Below are 23,993 nucleotides of genomic sequence, written 5' to 3'. Positions count from 1 at the left end.
TCGGCAGTTACCTGCTGTGATGAGCGTTGGCCTTTGTTACACTTCTGACGTCATCACCTTCGACCAAAATTGGCGTCACTTATACTCAAGTTCTGAAGGAGGAAGAGATCCAGTTTCCAATGATACCCAGATCAGAGTGATTGGGTCAGTTATTATAAGACAATTAAATATGCATGAAAATGTTTAGAAATTTGATTGAAAAGCTTTGAGCAAATTTTCCCTCAACTGCATTTGGCTATTGAGAATTGCCCGTCTCGATGATGCTTTCTCGGGAATTGTTCCACTGGTTGCAAGCCCAGTAGAAGGTCCACCACTGCAGCAAAAAGATAAAAGGATAAAAAGGAGAAAAGCCTTAAGATCGTTGGTCACGATATTCACAGGATAAAACTGAAAAGCGAGACAAGTATATATATTTTCTGACAAATATGAACCGATTAAAATTCATTCCAGTGTCTACAGTTACTTATGCTTTATGTTTGACTTGAATAAGTACTTTTTGTAAATATGTGTAACTTACAAACTTTTCTTAGCACCCTTGCACTACTGTAGTTAATATTGGTTTGTATTCATCCTTAGCGCTGGCCGAAATTTTATAAAAACGACAGCACATACAATGCGTGTTTTATCTATGCTCTTTCAATATTCAGAACTTATATTTTTGTAGCTAGATCAAAGTCTGAATTGTTTTTATATGCTCTTGTAAACGAAGATTCTTATGTAATATTCTTTAGTGACATAACATTTTTTTCGCACTGAAGTAACAAGATTTTAATTCTAGTCAAGACTAATAAGAGTTGAGTTTACGTTCACGTTTTTATTGTCTGTTTAAATTAAACTTCAGTCAACTTTTTGGCTTTGACAGTTTCAGATAAGTCAGAGGCTCATGTGATATTAAGCATACCACGCATACACATCAACACATGTTGTTCCACTGTTATTCTCTTCACTCCAATCGGTCCAATCCTGTCCGAACCATATCTGCAGCTCCTGATTGCGTGACACAGACACCTGAATGGGAAGATCGCGGAAAATCAGCTCTGGAGATGTGTGGGTAGTTCCGTTAAGACTGTAAAAGTGGTTTTTGTTTTCGACGCCAGCTTTTAAGTCTCCAGCTGGTGGCAGGATGGCTTCTTTCTTTGCATTGGTAATGATAGTCATTAAGCTGTTTTTGCTATAGTAGGAGCTTGTACTACAGCCCCAGTAGGATGGCGGGAAATTTCGGTTACATATGATCGAGCCCGACTTGTGGACGAGCTTCATTGTCTTGAGAAGTCCACTCTTTGTGATGTTAAAGGCGCCGAACTGGTTATTTCGCGCCCCAAAGCAAACGGATTCTTTGTTTATTTTCTGCCAGTTTCCTAAAAAAAAAAATTAATAAAAAATATACAATACTAATGGTGAAAAAAGTATTTAACATGGAAAGTGATTAGAATCGACCAAATTATACATCAAGGCAATCAGAAGCGTTCTAACTAGACAAGACAAGATCTCAGTAAAGAGTAAGTACTGCTGGATCGTACAATTAGAGTTTTTCCAACAGATACGTTTATGGTCATCAGTAGTTTGTTTCGCGTCGTACATTTGGATGATATTCCAAACCCTTCTAGCTCATTTAGCCCACTTATGCCACTGGAGAAAGAGACTGCTTTCCCCTAGATTGTTTGGTTGATCGACTACGCACTTCTTATTTCAGAGCAACGACAGAGTTTAATCAATCACAGCACGAGTTTGAGCAATAAGGGCCTGAGTCTGCTCGTAATCTCACCAGTCATGGTTGAGCATTGTGAATACCCGGTTGGAACAAACAAAAAAAATGCATATTTGAATTTTATTGACTTGAAAAGCACACAGACAATACAACAATTAAACATATTTTGAACTCAGCGCAGACACTGAATTGATGGGTTTTTAAATATTTTCTTACATTCTTGCCACTAGTTTTAGAGTTAGGTCATGCACACTTTGTCTGAAAACACTGTAATCGCTAGACTGCTGATGTCTCAACTGGACCGAGCTGGCGGGTTGACGTTTTGTTGCTCGGTTCGAATTTGGTTTTGTCACTGGACCGAACTGTGGAGTCGCTGTGGCCTCATGGTTAGTGCGCTCGTCTCCGGATCGAGCGGTCCGGGTTCGAGCCCTGGCCGGGGACATTGTGCTGTGTTCTTGGGGACACACTTTACTTTCAAAGTGCCTCTCTCCACCCAAGTGTATTAATGGGTACCTGAGAATTAAAGCTAACATCTGTACCTTCACAGCGAGCCAGGATTGTCTGAGCATTCCCATCAGAGTATATCCAGTAATCCCCGTTAACCATCTCATTTCCTTCACTGGCCTTGATCTCACCGCACGATTCAGCAGGAAGCTCTTGAATGGAGCCAAGAGGAACTGTGTGATAAAACAAAAGATCTGTCAGAGTAATTTTATTTCAAATGTTTACAAGAAGAGCTTAAGGTGGCTCAAAACAATTTCCAGTACTTAAATTTTGATGGGTCGTTATAACCAGTCTTTATCACTTGATGCTACAATCATGGTATCAAAAAACTGCCCAATCTTTGGTGAACACGTTGTTTTCATTTTCGTGACATAACAGATTACCATAGCAACTTATAATTCAAAACCCGCACGGTGAAATTTTTGTATATTGTCGAATTTTAATAAGCATCATAAGACGCAACTTTTGGCAAAGTTTTAAAGAAATATGCATATAGGGTTCAGAGCCACCTGAAAATTAAAAGAAAAAAATATTAGAATTATCCGGCTCAATTTTGGGCAGAGAGCTTCGGAATCATTTTAGAATTTTGCAGGAGGGAGGGGGTGACTCTATTGTTTTTCGGTATTGATTCGTGACAGACTCATCGCTACCAGTGTGACGTCACATAGCAACGAGCGAGCGCCTCGAGTAGCCTATTCAGATTACGCCATTGAAGAAGGACAACAGAGGTTAGGAAAGACAAAAAACAGGCCTAAGATCGCTTTTGTTTACTAACTTAGTGTAGGTGTGTACAGTTTTTTGTTATTTTTTTGTCTGTGTGCATTATCTGTTTTAGTTTTGTGCGCGCGTTATCGTGTATTCTTGTTGAATTTTGTTGCGGGTAAGTGGCGGGACCGCCATCTTGAAAACGGGACGAGAGAAGTCCACGTAAAACGTTCGCGTTTTGTCTCTTAAATGTCTTACCAATAGTCTTGTCAATAGGAGGTTTTATGGGTCGATAGTATACGTTTAATCCGCGTGTATCTCTGTGTCGATTGAACCAGCCGCTCCTCTCATCAATCCGTTTGAGTGTTGAGATGTTGTTTATTTCTTGATTTCCACCAAAATTTCCCTGCGATGTGATCGGCTTTTGTCTGTTTTGGAGCACTTTTGGTGGTAGTTATCAGGCCTTCAAATGCAATTCTTTGTGTTTCAACTTCGTTTGCCTTTTGTGTTTTAATTGTGCCTGCTGTATGGTGAAATTTGTTGGCTTTAATCATACAGCAGCTTTGTTGGCTTGTGTTGTGAAGGTTTGTTGGCTTTTTTTTCTGACTCGTTGGAACTGCTGACCTATTGCTGTCCACTGCAATTGCGGTGTTCAGTGTTGTAATTTCATATTCACAACAAAGTTCAAATTCGAGTTAGCGTGAGTAAGCTGTTTTTGGTTTTCTTTTTGCCACTTACATTTTAGTGTACAATTTTGGTGTAAACATAACTACAGTTATGGTGAAATCAATTTTGCTGTATGATTTATTTATCTTTCGTCATAACCTGATAACTTGGCTTATTCCTGAACAATGCCACATCTTGAATGATGCTGTAGCCTGTTCCTGGTTCTCGGTCAGTGGGCATAATCGAAAAACGTGGCTGAGCGGGTTCTGGTAGAGAAAGAGGCCAAGAGCCTGGAACAGGCTGATGATGTTGCAACTGTCCTGCATTGCCATGTTGTAATGGCTCCTATTTCTTAAGCTTCCAAGAATTTCAAGGCTGCATTGTAGTCTTTTCATCCCTTTAAGTGGCAGTCCCGCTAAAAGCGGTCCACTCGACTTCGGGACCAAAAATAATTTTCCTTCATTTTTTGTCACTGAAAAGGGTTTGACACATATATATTATTATTATTAGCAATTTATTATTTTCCAATTCCTTATTTTTGCTTTGCTACGAGCCAAAATTGAATTTTGGCCGAACTGAGGTTGCCGACCGTGATCAGAAAGGTAAAATTCACCGATTTTGTGAAGCGTGCTACGTCGCCTAAAATGCAGCTCACGGAATTTCGTTTCCGTACGAAATTTAAGGTACATTCATTACTTTGACTGACGAAATATGGAAACTTTTCGAAAAATTCTAACCTTACCAGCGAGGCTGGAAGACACCCTACTCCGAGGCCTTTGATCACCTACTAAAATTTAGCCAAATTTGACGGGGAAAATCTCAAAAGTTGGGTCTAAATGAAGCCTGAAAAGCACAACACAGTAAATTTCATACCTTGATAAACCGTTCTATAAGTTCAAACCGGTGGGTATCTCCTTGGATTGCACGCGAGAACAGATTAAAATCTGCCACAGTTAGTGCATTTACATAGCTACCGCTCGTGTCAAAGCTCATTTGCATAACCCTAGCAACCGGTGAAAATACATTTTCTTCCGTTCAGGTTCGTTTGTCGACCTTCTGAGTAGTGGCAAATAGCTTCCTTTAAGACTTGTGTACACTCTAGATCCAGTTTTGAGATGAAGGTTGCGTTAAAGTTGATCAATTCTCAAGACTTGCGAGACTCCAAAAGTAAATAATGGCGCCGGTCTGCACAAATTAACCGTAGCCGTCGTCCTGACTCTTCAATAAATTCTGCCGCAGAGGTAGCACTAGGAGAAGAAGAAAATCGTAAGTTTTCATTTACCGTTTAATGGCAACTGAATCCTATACTACTGCCAAGACTACTGGGAGCTAAAGAGGACTTTGTGCCCGAATTTGAAAAACAACAACAACGAACACTTGCCAGTTGCATCGTTGGGAAATGAACCTGAATGAACACGACACGCTTGAATGGAACTATGTTTTGCGATGAATGATGGGCTTTACTTCTGTTTTATGCTTGATGCTTGTCTTTTAGTATCTTGCACAGCGCATAAAATAAACTTCGGGATCCGTTTATACAACGAAAGCTGCACCGGCTTCGTCAAAATGTCACACAAGTTAGTTGTAACGTGACCAATTACCTAGGAGGGGGGTACTCCCTTATACGGGCTATATAGGTATCTGTATGTGAGGTCCCAAAGGGTAGGGTCTTCCAGCCGTTTGGGTCATAAATAGGGTATCGATTTTGGCCATTTTGGTTATAAATTGGGTATGGTTTTAGCACTCTAGTCTTGAATTGGGTATGTTTCTTAGCAGAAGCTACCTTTTCATCATTATCAATAAGACCTTCAACAAAAGCCCTTCATAACGTATATTTAGGGCAACTGTGTCAGCCGCAACGGTCATAAATAGGTTATCGAATTTTTGGTCAGGTCATAAATAGGGTAGCAAAAAACGCAGATTTTGGTCATAAAGAGGGTAAGGGTTTTGGGAAGTGGGCCGCACACCCCCAGTCAACTTTTCTGGAAGTACCCCCCTCCCCCCCTGGGCTAATTACCAGGGGCCAAGGGCAAATCCCCTACCCGTACGCGTCGATGATCAGATTTGGTAAGATTTGCTCATTTCAAAAATGATTGATAATGAAAAAGCCACCCATTAATTTTTTGGGCTAGTGCAATCTTTTCAGTATGACTGAACGACGACAGTCTTTGCACCTTTTCAATTTTTATCTACCTTTCCTCAGAAAGTATAAGGAGTTGCTAATACATGAGGGCGGAGGAAGCAGGCATGGACCTAAAATTCACTTTTCCTTTCCCGTTATCAGCCGTTCGTTTTTCAAAGAAAACACAATGGAAGAAAATCAAAAGATGGGACTAAGAAACCTTCCAAAAAACGTCCATATCAAAGCGCGTGCAGATGTTGAGAGGCCGATTTCTCACTTTGTGTTACAACGATTGTACCATCCCGGGTAATTGGTCACGTTACAAATTGTGTGACATTTTGACGAAGCCGGTGCAGCTTTCGTTGTATAAACGACCCGATAAACGGATCCCGAAGTTTATTTTATGCGCTGTGCAAGATACTAAAAGACAAGCATCAAGCATAAAACAGAAGTAAAGCCCATCATTCATCGCAAAACATAGTTCCATTCAAGCGTGTCGTGTTCACTCAGGTTCATTTCGCAGCGATGCAACCGGCAAGTGTTCATTGTTGTTGTTTTTCAAATTCGGACACATAGCCCTCAAGCTCCCAGTAGTCTTGGCAGTAGTACAGGATTCAGTTGCCATTAAACGATAAATGAAAACTTACGATTTTCTTCTTCTCCTAGTGCTACCTCTGCGGCAGAATTTATGGAAGGGTCAGGACGACGGCTACGGTTAATTTGTGCAGACCGGCGCCATTATTTACTTTCGGAGTCTCGTAAGTCTTGAGAATTGATCAACTTTAACGCAACCTTCATCTCAAAACTGGATCTAGAGTGTACACAAGTATTAAAGGAAGCTATTTGCCACTACTCAGAAGGTCGACAAACGAACCTGAACGGAAGAAGATGTATTTTCACCGGTTGCTAGGGTTATGCAAATGAGCTTTAACACGAGCGATAGCTCTGTAAACACACTGACTGTGGCAGATTTTAATCGGTTCTCGCGTGCAATCCAAGGAGATACCCACCGGTTTGAACTTATAGAACGGTTTATCAAGGTATGAAATTTACTGTGTTGTGCTTTTTAGGCTTCATTTAGACCCAACTTTTGAGATTTTCCCCGTCAAATTTGGCTAAATTTTAGTAGGTGATCAAAGGCCTCGGAGTAGGGTGTCTTCCAGCCTCGCTGGTAAGGTTAGAATTTTTCGAAAAGTTTCCATATTTCGTCAGTCAAAGTAATGAATGTACCTTAAATTTCGTACGGAAACGAAATTCCGTGAGCTACATTTTAGGCGACGTAGCACGCTTCACAAAATCGGTGAATTTTACCTTTCTGATCACGGTCGGCAACCTCAGTTCGGCCAAAATTCAATTTTGGCTCGTAGCAAAGCAAAAATAAGGAATTGGAAAATAATAAATTGCTAATAATAATAATATATATGTGTCAAACCCTTTTCAGTGACAAAAAATGAAGGAAAATTATTTTTGGTCCCGAAGTCGAGTGGACCGCTTTTAGCGGGACTGCCAGTTAAGTTCTCATCATATTCCAACTAAAAAACAACCCTCCACTAAATGTCACCAAATAGATATTGCTGCATAGCGTTCAAAATAAACGACAGCAAATGCTAAAAAATGTGTTAGAATGCTGAAATGCTGTAAAGACAGTCAGACATTTATTCTATTTAATTAATTTTTTTTAATTTTAACAAGTTTTATTCCTATTAGCTCTTTTTATTTATTCTGCTTTTATAATCATCTCCTGCTCTTGACAGGTCCACTTCAGCCTATAGTTTCAATTATGACTCTATGTGCCATTTAATCCATCAAATATTTTTGCCTGCACATTTGTCCTTGGATAATGTCCATGGAGTGGACACTGAATGAAGGCTACTTTTCATAAAACCTGCATTACCAAATAAAAGAATGATTGATTAACTGAATCAATTTCTCCCTCAGACTCCGGAGGTCCATAAGGTTCATTCTCCTCCAGTGTGCTTAGCAGCTATGCTCTCATTCTGACCATATATGGCCATACATGTCGTGCCTGATCCACTGTTAGTGGTTTTATATGTGGTTAGTGTGATAGCAGTCAGTGCCGAAAACCTTGATGTTAGCTCCAGAGAATTTCCCGTCTTTTGCTCTGTTTTTTGTCTTCATAGCTCAATGCTCAGTTATCCTTGTGTAAAAATGGTTGAATTTCACCACCCTAGCTTTTTCTTCATTATGGTGTTTAAGTCAATAAGGTTGGTGACATCTATTTTAGTTGCTGATATAACAGAAAAGTCACATTTTTTTAACTTCACATCAATTAATTAAAACTATTGTAAATTTGGTATCTCAAATTAATTCCAAATTGAACTTGTCAATTGATTTATACTGACAATCAAGCTGTGGTAAGCCTTTGTATGACTCTGTGCCTTTAAAGGAAATATCTTGGGCTGTCAATCAATGGGAGTTTAACTAGAGGTGTGGCAAAGTGCTTAAGGGGGTTCAAAAATAAAGCAGGAACTTGTAAATTTGACAGCATGATTAAACATATGAAACAAATCATAGCTCTCATATGCATGTTTTGACAGGTGATAAAGAAATTTTTAAAAATCAAAACTTAGGTGAGTTAAAAACTCCATGCCAGTTTATCATCTGGGGAGGGGGGGAGGGGGCATTAGCCTTCAAAGGGAAAATGTTCATCAGAATCCCTAAGTGCTGCCAGGTGTGGCATTCTGGAAGGAAATTTGTGCATTATGATATGTTCCTTCCAGTGACATTCCCTGCAAAAAACAAGAAGTGTCTTTAATAACCTGTTTTCAGTGGGCTACAACTTTTAGATGAACAAATGGGGACTATTAGCTGATTATCACCTTGCAAATCAATAGATTCTGATGGATCTATTGGATTAACAGCATTTATCAATTTTTAAAATATCAAATTCCAAACTAAAATCAGGGAAAAGTTAGTCACAATTAGGCCGCCGGCAAGGAACTAAGCTGAGTTTTTCATGTAACATAACTATGTATAATCAAGAGAAAATATGGTCTCTTGGTATAATATTTGGGGTCTGCTAAATCTGCGAGCCACGGTGTGAGCCATGCGAGTCATGCGAGTCATGCGAGTCATGCGAGTCATGCGAGTCATGCGAGTCATGCGAGTCATGCGAGTCATGCGAGTCATGCGAGTCATGCGAGCCATTTATGCGAGTATTTTTTTTTCTTCAACTGGTCTGGGAGGTCGTCGACTTTTCGCCAAGAAACATAGATCTCGCGCCCGACTATCACTAAACTATCGCTATAAACCGCTCGCCCGCCATCTTGAAAGTGGAGATGACCCTGGGGACGAGTATAAACGGTACAACCTCGCTCCTAGGGTACTCTCTCTTTTCGGGCCTGGGAAATTAATTTTAAATAAAAATTTAGCTACAAAAGTGCTTACAATTGAAATATTCCCAAAAGAAAATCCTAATCTCGCTTCGGTTACCGGAACTATTGCTGGTGCGGCAAATATGAAAAATGCTCTAAACATCTGCACATCGTGCCAAGTCTTGCGTCATAGTAATGGCTACCCTGAGTGTGATGAATTTTTTTCTTTGTTTCATATTTTTGTTGTTTGGAGAAAATTTTGTGTAATCAAATCGCCCAGGATCCGCAAAAAATAAAAACGATGCGTCAAAAATTTATTAAGGTTCAGGACTAAAGTAAAGAAATTTTCTGAGAGAAACGTACGGCTCCACCGCCCCACCGCTACTCGAATGGGTAAGTGAATGGTATCCATTGGCACCTGTCATTCATTGATATCCACGTTGAAAATCATTCAAGAATAAAGAGAACAGTACTTCAGGGCAACTCCGTGTATTGGCGTCAAGAATGGTGAGTGAATCGCGTAATTTTAACAGGTTCGCTCTTTAGTGAATCAGAGTTACCAAAACTTTGTCGGTTGGCTGACTGCTGCATGTGGTTCTCCCTTCCCTTAGAATTTAATATTGCAAGAATTTAATATTGCGATCTTATTCATCTTGTTCCGTTGCTCTTGTTCTTGTTCTCATGTGAGTGTAAATGAAACAAATAAAAAATCTTAACATTTTTACTAGGGCTCGCATGACTCGCATGACTCGCATGACTCGCATGACTCGCATGGCTCGCATGGCTCGCCCTTTGGCTCGCATGGCTTGCTGGCTCGCAGGTTTATAAAACTCTAATATTTGCTGCAGACCTAGCATATAAAAGGCTCCTCTTCCCAAATAAAATCAAAATAAAATAGATCCGAATCACTAATCAAGCCATAACTATTAACCAAATTACGGATATTGCTCTAAATGTAAACTGTAGTACGACAAAGGTGAAAACTTACATAATCTGAAACATGGCTGTTCTTTCCACACAGCCACTCTTTGCACTTTGAAGGGATTGATGAGACGAACCACGAGCACTGAAGAACTGAAATTCCACATACAAGAAGCCAAGTATACTCTCTGCCGAACCTCCTATTCTTGGGTCAAAGTGGCTCTGCTTCGCTATGCAGTGGCCCTCGAAAGGTCAACCAGCTAACAGTTTTGCTCGACAAATTGGCTTCAAAACAGAAAGTTCTCGATCAAATTATCTCCCTTTTGAATATTTTGGCCGCCAAAAAGTACCAAATAAAGATTCCTCAATGTAATATAAACCACATATTAACGAACCTAAGAAAATGGGGCAGAATATCGGAGCGAAATTCCGCATTTTTATCAACCTCTTGTACTTCACCCACTGGGCGCCATTTTGAATTTCATCCAAGCGAAACGTGACGTCACACTGGCAGTGATGATTCAACCAATGTTTTGCTTGTCTCGTGTAATATTTGTTACTTCTGACGAAGAAATGGGTGCGAGGCTACTTTTCACGATCACATTTGACGTATTGATAACCGTTAGTTGGATACGAGAAATTTTACCTCAAGTAATCAGTGTTACCAGTTTAATAAAAGATTGTTTTAATCTCGCTCCGTCATGTCAACGTAGCGGCTAACAACTTTATAAGAAAAAAAGTTTACCTTCTTTGTCTAACTCAGATGAAGTTCCTAACCATACTGCTGCTACAACTGATGATAAAGGACTGCTCGCGATTGCAAAAGTTTCCTTATATTTGTGCTTCCAGCTTAGAATAATGTACGTAAAAAGTAAACATTTCCAAATTAGCTTTTACGCTTAAACATTACCCGTGAAAATATTTAGCACGAAATTAGAAGGCTTTTGTAAATATTTTTGTGAGTCTATGGAAACAGGCGCCCACGCACGTATCAACAAATCGTATTTTACACAGCGGACCTCTTCACTGACTTCACTGGAATGGATTTTGACACTATAATATACGTGCATGTAAAACCTCGGTTGCTAATAAAAAATGCTGATTTAACAAATTAACGTCAGTCTTTTATGCGATAAATTGCGTCATAACATTGTCAAAGTGGCTGTGGAACCACGAGCCGCAGGCGAGTGGTTTCCGCAGTAAACTTTGACAATGTAATGACAAAGTTTATCATCAATAAGAGGACTGACGAATTAAAAAACTGACGTCAATTTGTTTTTTACAATAACAAGACCCCAAAATGGCCGCCGTAAACGCCGTGAACTTGCCGTAAACAAAGGGATAAGTAAATGTTATTCAAAATGACGCGAACATTGTCAATAGCTTTTCTCGCTTTTTGATTGGCTTCTTGAAAAAGTCCACAAAATCTCATTGGTTAAAAAGTTGACAGTTTGACAGCTGGAAGTTGAACTTGAAAGCTTGCATAAATTAAAATTTTATCCGTCTGTACTCTTATTGATGGTAAAAATGAGCCAATCAGCGCGCAAGAAATTAGACAGTTATTGTAAAATTTAGCAATAGACAGAGGTTAAAAGTCAGCTACTGAAATCATAAGGTATATATATTAAAGAGACGGTGTCGAACGCACTCATGTTTTTTGATTACTACGAGTATAAAAATTGGTTGAATTGTCTAAACCACGAAAAAAAAGCATTTCAGCTTGACTGCTTCCCATCATTCCTCGCGGCTTCCCCGCTCTCATTGGAGAGTCCGTGCTGCTGAAACAAAACCAGCTACACATGCTAAGCAATAGCATTTAACGCGACTGAGTTGTAAAAGGGTAAAAAAAAAAAAAAAGAAATAAGGAGAATGGAAGTGTACCTCTGTTTTTTGCTCTTTTCATGTAGAACCTTGTCTGATCCGGCTTAAAATCTTCAGGTCTCGCTTCCTTTGTTCGATTGTTCAGTTCACAGACCTTATGACCAATGACGAAATTGTAGCTTTGACATGTGACTTCTTCTTCGCACATGAAATAACAGCCTGCAGGCCATCCAGCCTTGCCTGTTTTAAAGGTGTGGCCCTTGAGGAACATTCCTCCAATTGAGTATTCCGCTGTTTGGCATTGGACAGCAGCTTGAAATACACCAATCCGGGACATCAGGAACGCAACTGACAGCCAGAACTTGGGATTCATATTGAATTGAATTCTTCAGTGACTTTGCTACAAGCGAAATAGAAACGTTCAAAATGACATGTTAGTGATCTCAATTAGTTGCCATGGAGAATCCATGTTGTTGTTAGCATCTAAAAGACTGCAGCTCTGCACAATTGCTCTCCTTTGTCGGGAACGGAATTATTGACATGTTTAATTTAGACAGAATGGATTGGATCTATTTTTCTCAGCTTGATCCCGTTTAATAGCACGCATCACATTCACTAGTGTAACGAGAAGGTCCCAGTTCACTACGTACTTGTATGTGCTCAAGGGAACGTTTGAAGATTCCAAAAATCGGTAAAAAATTATCTGTCATTTTGCACCTAATTTTCGCGGACGAGGCCTAAAACTCACGTAAATGTCATTCATTTAACATCAAAGTAAATATTAATTTGAACTAAAAGAATATTGGGCAACAAAGGAAAGCTAATAGAATGTTTCCTCGCCTCCGGCAGGTTCTAGTATACCTTCTTAGAACTCTATGTTGATATTTCTTTCAGACTGAAAAGCAGAAGAACTCGGGTGCCCACTTTTTTAGATTTCCGTGTTGGAAATAAGGTAACAAATTACATACCTTCGCTCTATGCTCTGGACCCTTTAATGCGGCCACCTGCTGATATTAACAAGTTTCTTTGTCCCAACGAAAAGCTCAAGTTTTGTTTTACTGATATTTCTCATTCAGCTTATTCTAGATCATTCTTCATATTAAAAAACCGTAACTCAATAAATTTCTATTATTGCAGGCGAAGATGCATTGAACTATTCCGACATACTGAGACAAAAGTAACATGTTGCTTTAGTCGGATCTGTTAATCCATTAAATTAGGGTGTTGGTCAACTCGACTGATATCGCGAGAAATATTTCATATCATTATTCGCCCAAGAAATCTCTGACATAAATAAAGATAACCGTTCTTCCTCTTCTCTTGTCTTCTTCCTCACCAAAGTTTACTCATTTCTAATCAGTTTTTGGTAGTGACATATTTTTCCTGAAAAGACGCGGGCAAACTTATTTTAAGAAATAGGACCGTACCACAACTTATCGCCGACATACGAATTTCAAAATTAATCTAACATTTCTTACCAATTTCCGAAGCAGAAATGAAAAGGTTTTCGCCGACGTTTTATCCAAGATTTTCACTGTTTTGAATCCTTATTTCCTAACAAACGAGACACGAAATGTATTGCGCAGTTTTCCTGCATCATTTTTATTAGCATTCTTCTCAGGTTTCGTTTTTTTGTCAATCAATCAACTGACGCAAATCTGAAACTGAAAGGATCTCAAATTTTGCGTGGTCTGCTATCCACCAATAATAAACAATTATTTCATCAGCCGAAACTGAAAGCTGAGGCTGATATCATTTACCAAGACCTTGTTTATTCCAGTCAAGTATAAACAAATTAGTTTAATCCCGAGGCAGAAGAAACCCAAAGTTGCGCGTTGCTGACACAACAAAGTGATCCAAGTGTCAGTGTCAGAGAAAACCGGGCAAAACCAAAAGAGCCACGTCACATTCAGCATAAAAGCTATTCGAAAGGATCACAAGCCATGGCATTTACCGAGGTAGGCGTTCGTTTTCCTTTGAGATATCACTGCATCATGATTTTGGCCTCACATGCGGTCAAAACACAGTTATCCCAAGCTCGCAAACTGAGCGTCCGTACAATGCAGTAATACTGAAGTCTCAAAACACTTGAAATATAATAATTTGCATGGCCGGGAAAAACGGTTCTATTCTTATGTCTTAAAGACACGAAGGAGTATAGATAAAATATACGTACCGTGCTTCAGGTGTGTTTCCTTGTTTGGCGTGGGAGGTTTATAAATAATAAATAATAATAATATTTAGTACACGAAGCTCTCTCACCTACCGGTTATGGGCCGATTTGTGGACATTTAGATGGTTACAGTTAGCTTCACTATTTTGTCCTCTGGATATCCTTTCCAAAATTTGGGCACTGAGTGATCCCAGCCTATCGAGTCCACTGAAGGGAAAGGGCTCCAAATGCTCCAATCGCCTCGAAATTCCACCAACATCACGGAAGATAGTCTTCCTTCACGTTCCTGTTCTTCATCCGTTCATCTGCGGTCGGTTTAGTTACACTGAGATGGAATAAAAGGCTGCCATTTTCGGCAAAGGGTTTTCTCTGAGAGCCGTTTGATGTGAAGCCTAAAATGTCAATCATCTCCCACCCTCCGCCTAATCCTTAAACAGAGTACCTAAATTGTATTAACTAAAATTCCAGTGCGTAAATTCCCAGCGAAACGAAAAAAACATTATCTACTTGATACTTAACTTCCAATGTTACCCAAACAAAATAAAGTTGACCTGCTCATGCCATTCTTAGTTTTTGTTTTTTTCCTTGAACAGGGTGCCATGTTTTGGGTTAGCATTTCCTCTTGGTTTGGGCCTTAAATATGGTATCAACTTTCAATTGGATCATCCTCAAATAGGGTCAGGGCTTAGTCAACCTCGTTCCCAGTTCTTTGGCTTTGGGTTCAGTAAAACTTTTCGCGGCACGCACCTATTCCAAATATAAGTACCCCCCCCCCCCCCCCGCCCATTGCGATTGCAATTTAGTGTTAACAATGTAGATCGGTTGTATAGTAACGGCTGCTTGACAATCGCATCAGCAACGTAGTGAAATTTCCAAATAAAGAAAACACTGAATGAAAAGTGATGTTACAGCACGGTGAACTCACGCCTTCATGTTGTTTCCAAGAAAGTTCTAGAAAGGTTGGTATTTTAATATAGATTATGCTTTTGCCACGTCAATACAGAGCTAAATCACAACTTGTAACTAATTTTACTAACGAACCTAAAATACTGACTACCGGTACTGTCTTAAACATTTTATCAACAACGGTTCAATCGCTAAACGGCCGATATTTAATCAGTACATTTAAATCCTTGTCTAACACTCGCAGCTCTTGAGCCAGGAGGCGGGTAAAGTTAAACCCTATAGAACTACCAGTCAAGATTTGCAAATGGTGAAGGAGACCAGTATTAGAGCCTAAAGGAAGTCAGTGCTCATGCAAAAACTATGGTACATGTGATTACAGGATAGCAGACCTGTCCACGAAAACGAACTTCAACCTGGAGGCAAGGCATCTTACAGGAAATGATTGTAACATCTGTGGAGGTAGCGTGGCCGAGTGGTTAGGGCGCCGGACTTGAAATCCGGAGGTCGTGGGCTCAAGTCTCGCTGTGACCACTTTTAAAGCTGGAGTTGTTTCCCCACAAGACCCTAGTTCAACTCTTCTGTTATGCTTGTAAATAGCCAACTGGAGTGCCTCCCGCCTGTTGCGATTTTTAAACCAGTTATGGTTAAGCTAAAATGCATAAGATCATTCACCGGCCCAAATGTTGCTCGTGAGAGACTTAGATTGGTTAGCTGGACAGAACTATGGATAAAAAAAAAGAAAGTTTTGGAAAAAATGTGCTTTTCCTTAAGTGGCATGCCTGAGAACTGTAGCTAGTTGTAGCTAAGCGCATCGACCACTATAAACATTCAACATCTTTTTTTAATATTTTTAACAGCAAGAATAGTAAATTTTGATACAAAGAATGCAAATGTATAAACTAATTAATATGCATTTACTGTAGTCTGGAATAAGAATGCTGTTGAAGAAAAAGTCGAGCCTAAAAAACTATTCGTGACAGCCTAGATGTGTAATTACTACATTAGCCCTTACAGCCAGGTAAAAAAAGTATAGTACATACAATGCTTCGTCGTCTTGGTAATACACATCAACACATGTTGCGCCACTGTTGTCACCTTCACCACAATCCCTCCAATCCTGTCCGTACCATATCTGCAACTCCTGATTGCGTGACACAGGCAGCTTGTTAGGAGGGTCCGGGAAAATGAGCTCAGGAGATGTGTGGGTAGTTCCATAAAGACTGTAAAAGTGTTTTTTTGTTGTTACACTCATGTACTTTCAGGTCTCCATCAGGTGGCAGGATGGCTTCTCTCTTTGCATTGGTAAAGATAGTCTGTAAGCTGTTCTTGCCATACCTTGGTACATGTGAGCAGCCCCAGAAGGATTCCGGGTCTATCGGGTTGCATTTGAGCAAGCCCGACTTGCGGACGAGCTTCATTGTCTTGAGAAGTCCACTCTTTGTGGTATTAAAGGCGCCGTATTGGTCATTTCGCGCCCCAAAGCAAACGGGTTCTGTGTTTAATTTCTGCCAGTTCTCTAACATGAATTTTCAGAGAAAAATATTTGCATCCATGTCTTACGTTGCGATCCTGTGGCACACTCTTAATATTAAGGGTCAGGTGCCAGTCAGATCAATGTTATAAATCTTTTTTAAAGTCATCTGCTAACATGACACAATTTAATTTTCATTAGCATCAACTCCTAGGTATATTGAGGGAAATTTTCAGAGGCAAAACCAGTTTCTTTAAACACAAAGGTTAAGATCGTTACCGATCGCTCCCACAGGCGGACAAAAATTCAATATTTCTACCAATCAGCACTCACCTCTGGATTGTTTTGGACGCTTTAATTTATACTTGTGCCGTTGAAAACAAAAAGACTGTTTGCCCTCAAAAATTTATTGGTTGATCGATCAACAGACTGAGCTACTCCGGTTTCTTGCAAATTTAAATTTTTTGGAGGTGCTAAAAGGTTAAACTTCTTTATCAATAAACTAAAAGGGCGTACCTTCACAGCGAGCCAGGATTTTCTGATCATTCCCGTCAGAGTATATTCAGTAATCCCCGTGAACCATTTCATTTCCTTCACTAGCCTTGATCTCACTGCACGATTCAGCAGGAAGCTCTTGAATGGAACCACGCGGGACTGTGAGATAAAATAAAAAGATAAAGTAATTTTGAGATAGTAATTTTGCTTCAAGTAATTTTATGAACAAGAAGAGCTAATAACAGATAAACCTTATTCGTAACCCTCTTCTTTTTATTGGTTGAGTTAATTTCAGGCAAACGCTTATGTGGCTTTTGGGATTTTACATGCTAGTGCTTTGTTTCGGATTGATGCTACAAATGGTTGATAGGCCAAACACGACTCCTATTGAAAAGAAGAAACTTTGACCTCTAAAGCTTTGCTTCAACGAAGAACGTTTTCAAAGATCTCCCTTTTCTGTATAAAAGCAGGGAAGGGTCTTTAGAGACCTCTCTTAGCAAGGGCTGATTTTCTTTTAAATGCCATATACTCATATTTTCTTAACATTAGGCAAGTAGAGGCCGTAATATTAGTGGGAGAAACTGAGGTGTCAAACTACCAACGAAATTCTGTCACAAACTGCAAAATTCTTTTGGACCTGTTTTGTTTATTTTGCACTGGGTAACCTCTGTTGCGTAATCTGCGTTTGAATTGGGTAATGTTTTCTTCAAATGTAGCTTTTGAAGAGAGTTGGTTCTCAGAAGTCGAAAGTCTTCGCCTTTAAAAAAGCCCATGATCCGGACGCCTCGAGGGTGCCAGGAGGTGAAGTGCGTGTATTGGAGAGTTTCTGTCGGTTTTAAGTGCACGCGCACGTCGAGAATAGATTCTTTCTTAAGGTGATTCCTTGGTATTGCATTGCGCATCCCTACTGCGCACGATTTTCTTGTCATTAGCGCGCGCACATGAGGGCATGCGCGTGCAAAACGTAAGAGATTTCCCTCAAACTAGGCTCGATAGCGAAAGCAATGCTCTTTTTCTCTTAAACGAGCACGGTGACCCCCAGTTTTTATTCAGTTCATAATTTCAATGAGAACAATATCCTCAATAACTGAGAAAAAAATAGCAGAAATTTATGGCTACTTTTCTGGCAAATGAAATAAATACTACACAGGGAGACATAACGGACCCAACAGCTTTTTGGGACGCAGAAGAATAAACAATCAAAGAAATTCAAACTCTGTGTGATATAAAACGCTGCTTTGAAAAATAATCGAGGTTATTTGTTGCCCACGGAGATTACCAAAAGTCACCTAAGTAACCGTATTTGTCAGCATTGTGGCGTGAAAAAACAAGCACGGTGACCCCCTCTTTTTATTACGTTTTTTAATATCTCCTTGTCCTGTAACAACAGCATACCAAGTTTCATTGGAAATCTATGGCAGGTTCTTTTACTAGGGAATCACCTTAAATCTTTTCCCCCTGTATACTGTAAGTATGTATCCAACAAAATTATATCTTTATCTGAAATTTCAACCGTGAATTACATAATAGTTATTCACCAGCTTTATAAACGTGTTTATTTCCTTTTTATTTATGTTCCATAGAGAAATGACATCATCGAAATATCTTTTTCGGTGAGGTTTTTTGGTTATCATGTTTGTCCTTCAGTTTTGAGCTTGACTAAGCTTACGCCACACAAAACGTGAGCAATAAAAAACCATTTTTAGACAAGCAAAATTAATAGTTCGGTTAAATTCTAATCCTGGGTTAGCGTTAACCGGCTTTCGAACGACCCTGCCGGGGGATTTTTATGGCTGCGGTTAATGATTTCTGTTCCTACCGCGGGCGTGATAATGTTGGCCAAGGAGACCGCCATTTCTGTAGTCATTGCGGTATCATGTGTTGCCGCTAAGATGAAAGGATTTTTCTTTTAAGGGAAGCTTTAGAATCTCTCTGAGGTAGAGGTAGGTATGGGAGGTTTGTTTGGGTGCAATGTTTCGTATGTTTTACATACAGTCGTTATTCCTTGCTCCGGCCTGTGGGATGTTAGCTTATAGTTTTGTAACGTCCATTGCGCCGAAGCCACGTACGCAGACATCCCACCTTTTCTCCTGGTGGTTTCGCCGCCCCGATCGGAGAATCCTCAGGCCGCGCTCAAAATTACGCGCGCTACGCACACTAGCATTGAAAATAGCTGCATTGGAAAAATGAGACAAACATGCAAGTAAGGAGAGCGGAAGTGTATCTCTGTTTTTGCCCTTTTCATGTAGAACCTTGTCTGATCCGGCGAGCCTAAAATCTTCAGGTCTCGCTTCCTTGGTTCGATTGTTCAGTTCGCAGACTTTATGACCAATGACGAAATTGTAGCTTTGACACGTGACTTCTTCGCTCATCAAATAACACCCTGCAGGCCATCCAACCTTGCTTGTTTTAAAGGTGTGGCCTCTGAGGAACATTCCTCCAAAAGGAGTTTTCCGCTGTTGGACATTGGACAGCAGCTTGAAATACACCAACCCGGGACATCAGGACGCAACTGGGAGCCAAAACTTGGAATTCATATTGAATTGAATACGTGAGTGCCTGTGCTACATGCGAAATAAAAAAGTTCAAAATGACCTGTAATTGATACTAAATGACACCAGTACTGAGATTCAGTTTTGTTGTAAGCGTCTGTTTAATTTAATCACTAAAAAGACCGAGGTTCCCAACCATTGCTGTCCTCGTTTGTGCACGGCAGAAATTAATAAACTCCTTAATTTAGACGGCAAGAAGTAGCAAACTTGAAGGTTGTCACATCTTTTTGAGAATCTTTATTTCTTAGCTTGATCCTCTTGAGTAGCATAGAGGGACTTTACCGAAGTAACGAAAAGACTCCCACATAAAGTTTGTAAACCGGTGGGAGATTCTAAAAATCGATAGAAAATTAGTTGTCATTTTATAACGTAATTTTTGAGGCAGTGCAAACGTAGATTTCTTTCTAATGTCGCATTTCTTATAATAACTGGTCAGCTTTAGGGCCCAATTGAAATACAATAAACAGTCAAGTGTAACTAATATATCTTACAAGTACTTTTTTGTAACAGTAACTTGGGACCATGAAAATATATGACCAGTAAGAATCGGAAAACGGATTTTGCTTTTGCGTGCGTCAAAGGAACCGAAGAATCCTTGCCCAGTTTTATATTCTATTTCTTAGCTTGTCTTACTGGAACTAGAGGAAATTGGCATAATTGACACGTCTTGTCAAAAGAACTAAAGACATTTTTTCCGATGACAATCAAAGATATGGGGCAGAATCGAGAGCTTGCGAAATGTTCTCTTTTAATTATCAATTATTGCCATCGTTTTTCAATCAGAGAAACTTCAGCTCAAGATGTTGGATCCGATCATCCAGCTGTTACATAATCAAACACCCGATTTCGGAAGCGATTCCTCAAAAAAGCACATATTCCTTAGCTCGTCATAAATTTACTTTCTTAAAACAAAAACATTACAAAACTGTAAAAAATACTTAGCTGTAAAAGGGACCGGTAGTAGTATTGTGTCAAGATATACATATTTCTTACCTCACCTAGAGCGGAAATTTGAAAGAACTGGTATCCCAGTCCTCTGCGCCGGACTCTGAAAAAGATATTGACAATGTGATCTTAATGAATTGTACTCAGTACTTAGCCCTCATGAGACAGATTATTCTTATTGGCTCTCCTCTGACATTTAATGTTCTTTGAATCGAGATCAATATTTACTTTGATATTAAATGGATGACATTTGCATGACGCCTTTAGTTTTTCCCAAGAGAATTGAATATCCTTCAGCTGCCTTCATTGCATTCCGTTTCATTTTACTTTTATAAATTCTTAAAAAATAAATTTACAAATTTACTTTTACAAATTCTATTTACCGGAATTCAGCCGAACGGGGCAATGATGAGCTTTCATTTACCACAGCAAGATCTTCTCCCAGAAATTGGGGCGGGAGTTAACTGGATTGATATCACGAGAAATATTTCTGCTATTTAGTCGCCAAGGAAGTCTTTGACAGACTAGAAACTCTCATGTCATCTCTGGGCAAGAATGGTGTACATTTCAGAAGTCCGGAAATTGTAATTTTATGCAAATCTTCGAGGTTTATAAAAGAGATTCATAATATCCCACAAAAATAAAAGCGTAAGTAAGGAGAGTTGTGCCCGAAATCTCTTTTGTCAAATTATCGGGAGATTTGAGACACTACTATTTTTTTAGTTTGAGGCCACATTTTTTAAAATTTTCTTCGATTCTTATTGACTTTCACTCTTAATTTGCTTCCAAATGGGATGAATATTTACTTCGTCATTAATCGGATGACATCTGAATGGCTCCCGCTTTTAAAAGAAGAACTGGAAATACTCTACCTGTCTTTATTGATCTTGCTCTTCCTTTCTGATTTTTATCACTATTATTTTAGACAACAGAACTGCTCAACGATGCATTAAATTAAATGCACCGAGATATACACTCACTCTGTAGTCGGCTAAAAAGTCTTTGACAAAAGTGTGACCTCTCACGCAAAAACTTACACTAACAGATATCCATGCTAACGAACGGATGAGAAACGAATGTTCCAGCAGTTTAAAACGGTTTCAAATATCGTTCGAACGGCCATGGAAAAATTTCGATCGGATGCTGTAAACGTTCAAACGGCAAAGGAGAAATTTCAAATGGATGATGCAAGCCATTCGAACGGCTAACGAAAAATTTCGCACGGATGATGCCAGTTCGAACTGCTAAAAACCATTTTGAAACGGATGATGCTAGGCATTCGAACGGCCGAAGAAAAGGATTCGTATTGAACGACTATAGTTATAAACGGCTCAGCGGCTAAATGCGGGAGATCTTGTTGTTTTGATTCAGGATATGTGTTTTGTTCACCTTTCGTAAGTCTATAGCGGTAATTCTCATTACACACTTCTTCATTTCTTCTTTCAAAACTCGACAAAACTTAGAAATAGCTCAGCTTTTAACAGATTAGAAAGCACAACAGTTGTTTTCCATCGCCGACCCGAGTCCGTCTCCTCGCAAACGTGCTGAACTTTGCATAACACTCGCCGACGTAGTGTGCATGACCTCCGACGCAAGTTTTGTTACAGAGATCAGGCACTTCGACAGAACTCAATAAGAAACATTAGTATTGTTATGGTTCATCATCTCTCTTCAGAGTAGAGCACCAAGTTTATTTTAATATTATGTACTGTCTGTCTTTTCGTAGGGCCAAGTTGCAAACGTTTGCATGCAGTCTATTTCCTATAAATCTTGAGTTGACAAACCCCGTCAGAAAATCCACTGTACACGCTTTGTTTGAGGCTTGGTAAACAGCAGAAATTTTACTTATGAAATCGTAATACCGCGTCAATTGATTTATTTGTAATATTCTAAGTTTGAGTTTTCCAAAGAGAAAGAAATAAATAATAGAGGGTTGATGCTTTCCTTTATCAACAATGGCAGTCCCATCCAACGTAAATTCGGAAAGGAAACATTTTGTTTCTTTTTTAAACACCTTTTATCGCTATTGAGGTGAAAATTGTAAGCGAACTTTAATTTCGCGTGGTGTGGGTTTAATTTAGTGTCAAGAGCTATTAATGATCGTCCCCTTGTCCTCTCGAGCTTATCGCTCATTCGGAACCGTTTTTCCACTTTGTATTAAACATTAATTTGCTTTTAATAAGCAAATCTTTTTCTTGAAGACGGTAAGTACACCGTGAAAATTCTTTGAAAAATAAAGCCAACACAAGACGTATACTCCAGCGATATCTCCAGTCTTTTCTTGCACTTCTTGAGAGCAGAAAAAATAAGATTTGAACCTGCTGAAGTTAGAACGACTAAAAAAGTGTTTTTTTTTTTTCAAAAACCTTCACGGATCTGCTGTATTTTACATGCTCAAAAAATTTCCCTCTATTGCATTTATTGATCTCCTTGTTTACGCCAAAGTCAAAGCGAAAAGTATTCAGTGAAAATACCGGTCAGGTATAAATATACATTCTTTACATTTGAAAGGAGACGCTTTTTCCATTAAACGTCTGGGTATATTAAGGTATTAAGGTCAATTTAAAGATGGCTTGTTTTCAGTCGTTTCATTTTTCTTTTCGGTTGATTAAGCAGGTAGACTGCACCTGTGCACTACAGCCTGAAACAACGGTTTACTGGAACAATTCAATTGACGTAATTTGGATCGCGCTTACAAGTTTTTATGTTATACTTTTTAGCTTGAGTTTTGGAACCAAAGCAAACTGACATAATTGAAAAATTGTTGATGAAAAAAATAAAGGCACATGTGGCATGACATAGCCATGGAGCAAAATCGAGAGCTTGCTATATAGCTAGAAGTCAGCTTTTACTAATTATTGCCGTTGTTTTTCAATCAACTAAACTTCGGTTTAGGACATGAAATTCTCAATGTGACACCAATCATTGAGTTATTATGTGGTCAAACTCCAGAAGCAATTCCCAATAACTTGTAGCACATTCATTTCCCAACACGCCATAAATATAATGTCCTTAAAAAGAAGAAAATTAAAACCTGAAAAAGCGTAGCTTTTAAAAGTGACCGGTAGTAAAATTGTGGCAAGATACAGACATTTCTTACCTTATCTGGAGCAGAAATTGAAAAGAACTGAATCCGAGGTCCTCTGCGTAGGATATAAAATATATTGACAAGGTGATCTTAAGTTAATGTAGTCAGTACTTAGTCCTCATCATTACGCATATCATCCTTATTGGCTCTCCGATTCTCTTTATTTTAATTTTCTTTGAATCGAGATAAATATTTACTTTGATACTGATGGATGACATTTGCGTAACTTGGAAATGTTTCACCTGCCTTTATTGCTTTTGCTCGTCTTCTTTTATTTTACCATTTGACTTTCGTTTTTCGCAAGAGAAGTGAAGATACTTCAGCTGCCTTCACTGCTTTAGCTTGTCCTGTTTCAATTTACTTTCACACATTTTATTTACCGGAATTCAGCCCAACGGAACAATGATGACCTTTCATTTGCCACAGCAAGCACCTCGTTGTGTTTCTATTTACATCTTTTCCTAGAAAAAGGCGGGTGAAATTGTTTTATCTTGCTTTGAAATAAAGCCAACGCAGCTAGTATAGCAGACATATAATGCAAGTCAAAATTAATACAAACATTATTACATATCAAAACCCCG

General features: G+C 39.2%; 2 protein-coding genes, 2 long non-coding RNA genes and 1 pseudogene across 5 annotated transcripts in view; 1 reads left to right on the top strand and 4 right to left on the bottom strand.

Moving 5' to 3' along the window:
• Positions 1–23,993, bottom strand: part of LOC149107014 (uncharacterized) — a 104,648-nt gene that overhangs the window by 40,963 nt on the left and 39,692 nt on the right. The window lies entirely within an intron of this gene.
• Positions 455–13,448, bottom strand: LOC149107019 (uncharacterized). Its single transcript, XM_089296427.1, has 4 exons — positions 13,261–13,448; positions 11,843–12,182; positions 2,248–2,385; positions 455–1,358 (listed from the first exon to the last, which is right to left on the bottom strand). The coding sequence occupies exons 2-4, from the start codon at positions 12,153–12,155 to the stop codon at positions 892–894; spliced, it is 918 nt and encodes a 305-aa protein (XP_089152553.1). The 5' UTR covers positions 12,156–12,182; positions 13,261–13,448; the 3' UTR covers positions 455–891.
• Positions 2,905–11,799, top strand: LOC149107020 (uncharacterized). Its single transcript, XR_016209276.1, has 2 exons — positions 2,905–2,996; positions 10,062–11,799. It is a non-coding gene; the product is annotated as an uncharacterized LOC149107020 (long non-coding RNA).
• LOC149107018 (uncharacterized) lies at positions 15,685–19,364 on the bottom strand (annotated as a pseudogene). Its single transcript, XR_016209275.1, has 3 exons — positions 19,042–19,364; positions 16,849–16,986; positions 15,685–16,377 (listed from the first exon to the last, which is right to left on the bottom strand). The product of XR_016209275.1 is annotated as an uncharacterized LOC149107018 (transcript).
• On the bottom strand, positions 19,374–23,542 carry LOC149107017 (uncharacterized). Its single transcript, XR_016209277.1, has 3 exons — positions 23,425–23,542; positions 20,373–20,427; positions 19,374–19,391 (listed from the first exon to the last, which is right to left on the bottom strand). It is a non-coding gene; the product is annotated as an uncharacterized LOC149107017 (long non-coding RNA).

The sequence above is a fragment of the Orbicella faveolata genome, unplaced genomic scaffold (genome assembly GCF_042242905.1).
Source record: "Orbicella faveolata isolate gen_17 unplaced genomic scaffold, um_ofav_v1 contig_27, whole genome shotgun sequence".
In the NCBI taxonomy this organism is placed as follows: domain Eukaryota; kingdom Metazoa; phylum Cnidaria; class Anthozoa; order Scleractinia; family Merulinidae; genus Orbicella; species Orbicella faveolata.
This window is presented reverse-complemented; position numbering and strand designations above follow the sequence as displayed.

Coding starts and splice junctions, on each gene's coding strand:
- LOC149107019 (XM_089296427.1), bottom strand. CDS start 12,155: ATGAATCCCAAGTTCTGGCTGTCAGTTGCGTTCCTGATGTCCCGGATT. Junction 2,386..11,842: donor GAAAAGAGCAAAAAACAGAG/GTACACTTCCAT, acceptor TTTATCACACAG/TTCCTCTTGGCTCCATTCAA. Junction 1,359..2,247: donor AATCCTGGCTCGCTGTGAAG/GTACAGATGTTA, acceptor TTTTTTTTTTAG/GAAACTGGCAGAAAATAAAC.